The sequence below is a fragment of the Engystomops pustulosus genome, chromosome 2 (assembly GCF_040894005.1).
Source record: "Engystomops pustulosus chromosome 2, aEngPut4.maternal, whole genome shotgun sequence".
Lineage (NCBI taxonomy): Eukaryota > Metazoa > Chordata > Amphibia > Anura > Leptodactylidae > Engystomops > Engystomops pustulosus.
The window spans coordinates 16,894,568-16,896,517 of NC_092412.1; the positions used below are offsets into that span (position 1 = coordinate 16,894,568).

The following is a 1,950-nucleotide window of genomic DNA, read 5'->3' on the forward strand; positions in this document are numbered from 1 at the left end:
CTGCGTCCCACTACTTTTCTCCATTTGCACACCATTTATCCTTGTCTCCCAGATGGTTTTATAAACTTGCATTTAAGTAGCAATTTTTACAGAAAAAAACACTGCAAACACTGCTAGGATTGCATTGGTCGCCTCCCGAAAAATTAGAAAACACTCACTACAAGGCAAGATTAAAAAGCCCAAAAATTCGGAAAAAAACAGCAGGCGCAAAGTTCAACAAAAAAAAAAAGATATATTCTTCCCATTCAATGTATTACATATCAAATTTACAAATACAAGAATTATTTTTTTACATTTTTCTTTATTCAGCAAATACTGAAAACAACTCAAAATGACCCAAATTCCAACATTACCTTTCATGAAATGGCATAAATAGAGTGATGGATAGAGTTCAGGGGTCACTGACTACATTATAAATGTTGAAAAGAAATGCGTATTATACATATATTGTACAGTTTAACTGTTTTTTATAAATTTTGCACAAAATTTTTGTATCAAGCAAAAGTGTTTTTCTTGTTTTTGTTGGGGAGATCCAGTTTACTTCTCAGTAATTTCTGAAGGATCTTAGTTCGCAGAGCCTCTGTCCTCATGCCGTATATCATGGGATTGAGGGTGAAGGACAAAACCCCGGTGACAAAGGTCACAACAAGTGACACCACAGACTGGGTTTCTCCTTTAATTCTGTAACGAAAGACCATGAATAACACTGAAGCCATGAAGGTTGAGTAGGCGATGATGTGGGTCACCAGAGTGTGGATGGCCTTCTGGCAGGCTTCATGGGAGATCCTTAGGCAGACGATAAAGGTCCTTATGTAACAATATACGATGACTATCAAGCAGCCAACTATCATAACCATGGTCCATATAAAGCCAAAGACCATACCAAGAGTGTTGTCACCACAAGACAGATAGGTGAGGGAGACGGTTTCACAAAAAACACTGTTAATTTTAACCCCACATAAAGTCTGCCTCGAGGCCAGTAAAATTATTGCACATATTCCCACCAAGACATAAACCCATATCTCTAACAGAACCTTCATGATCACCTTAGTGGTCATCAGCATGGGATATCTCAGAGGGTGTCCAACAGCCAAATACCTGTCGTAAGCCATGGCCGTGAACGTGAATATCTCAAAACAGGGGAAGCTCTGAACAAAGAAGCCTTGAGCTAAACACCCGGTGAACGGAATGGTGTAACATCCTGTAAGGAGGTCCACAATGAGTTTGGGCATTAAGGCCGTCGTCCCGTACATCCCATTGACCATCAAATGCGAAATGAGGATATACATGGGTTCGTGAAGAGCTTCTTCAGTATACGTAACAAACACAATTGTGAAACATAAGACCATGACGGTCAAGTAGACCACGATGGTGATGAAGGAGTAGAGATATTTAAAGTTTCCGATGTCAGCAAGTCCCATGAGAATTAGGATAGAGTTGTCCAAGGAGATATTTTCCATATTTGAGAGAAGTCATAAAAGAAGAAAACACACAGTTTTGAGGGTTCTTGGAGGAGAAGGTGTAGAGGAATTAGGTCTTTTGTTTCTATCTTCAGTGCAGCATCAATTCCTGGTTGGATCAGGTTTTATAGACACCGTACAGGTGTGCGTATCCTTGACAGGGAATTGTCCTACGTGATCGGTCAACCCCTGGAGACCACAAATGTGGTGCATCTGCAGAATGTTCGGGTGCTGAGCACAAGACTGCTAATTAGTTGGATGTGATATATTAAGATCCATGAGCAGATCTTACCAATAAAGATTTGTCTTTGAATATTTTTTTATATACGTTATTGTTTTATTATTATCCATCTCAAACCCTCAAGATACATGAGACATGGATATAGTGAATATGAGAAGGTAGCATGGCTGGTGACTACTTCAATAAGTGCTTAATTCTGGAAAAAAAAATTATTTTGCGAATGGAATCTCATTGTGTTGTCCATATATA

General features: G+C 39.1%; 1 protein-coding gene across 1 annotated transcript; it reads right to left on the reverse strand.

Moving 5' to 3' along the window:
• Positions 1–494: 494 nt before the first annotated feature.
• On the reverse strand, positions 495–1,460 carry LOC140116990 (olfactory receptor 6N1-like). Its single transcript, XM_072133420.1, has one exon. It carries the CDS (start codon positions 1,458–1,460, stop codon positions 495–497), a length of 966 nt encoding a protein of 321 aa, XP_071989521.1.
• Between the last annotated feature and the right edge of the window lie 490 nt (positions 1,461–1,950).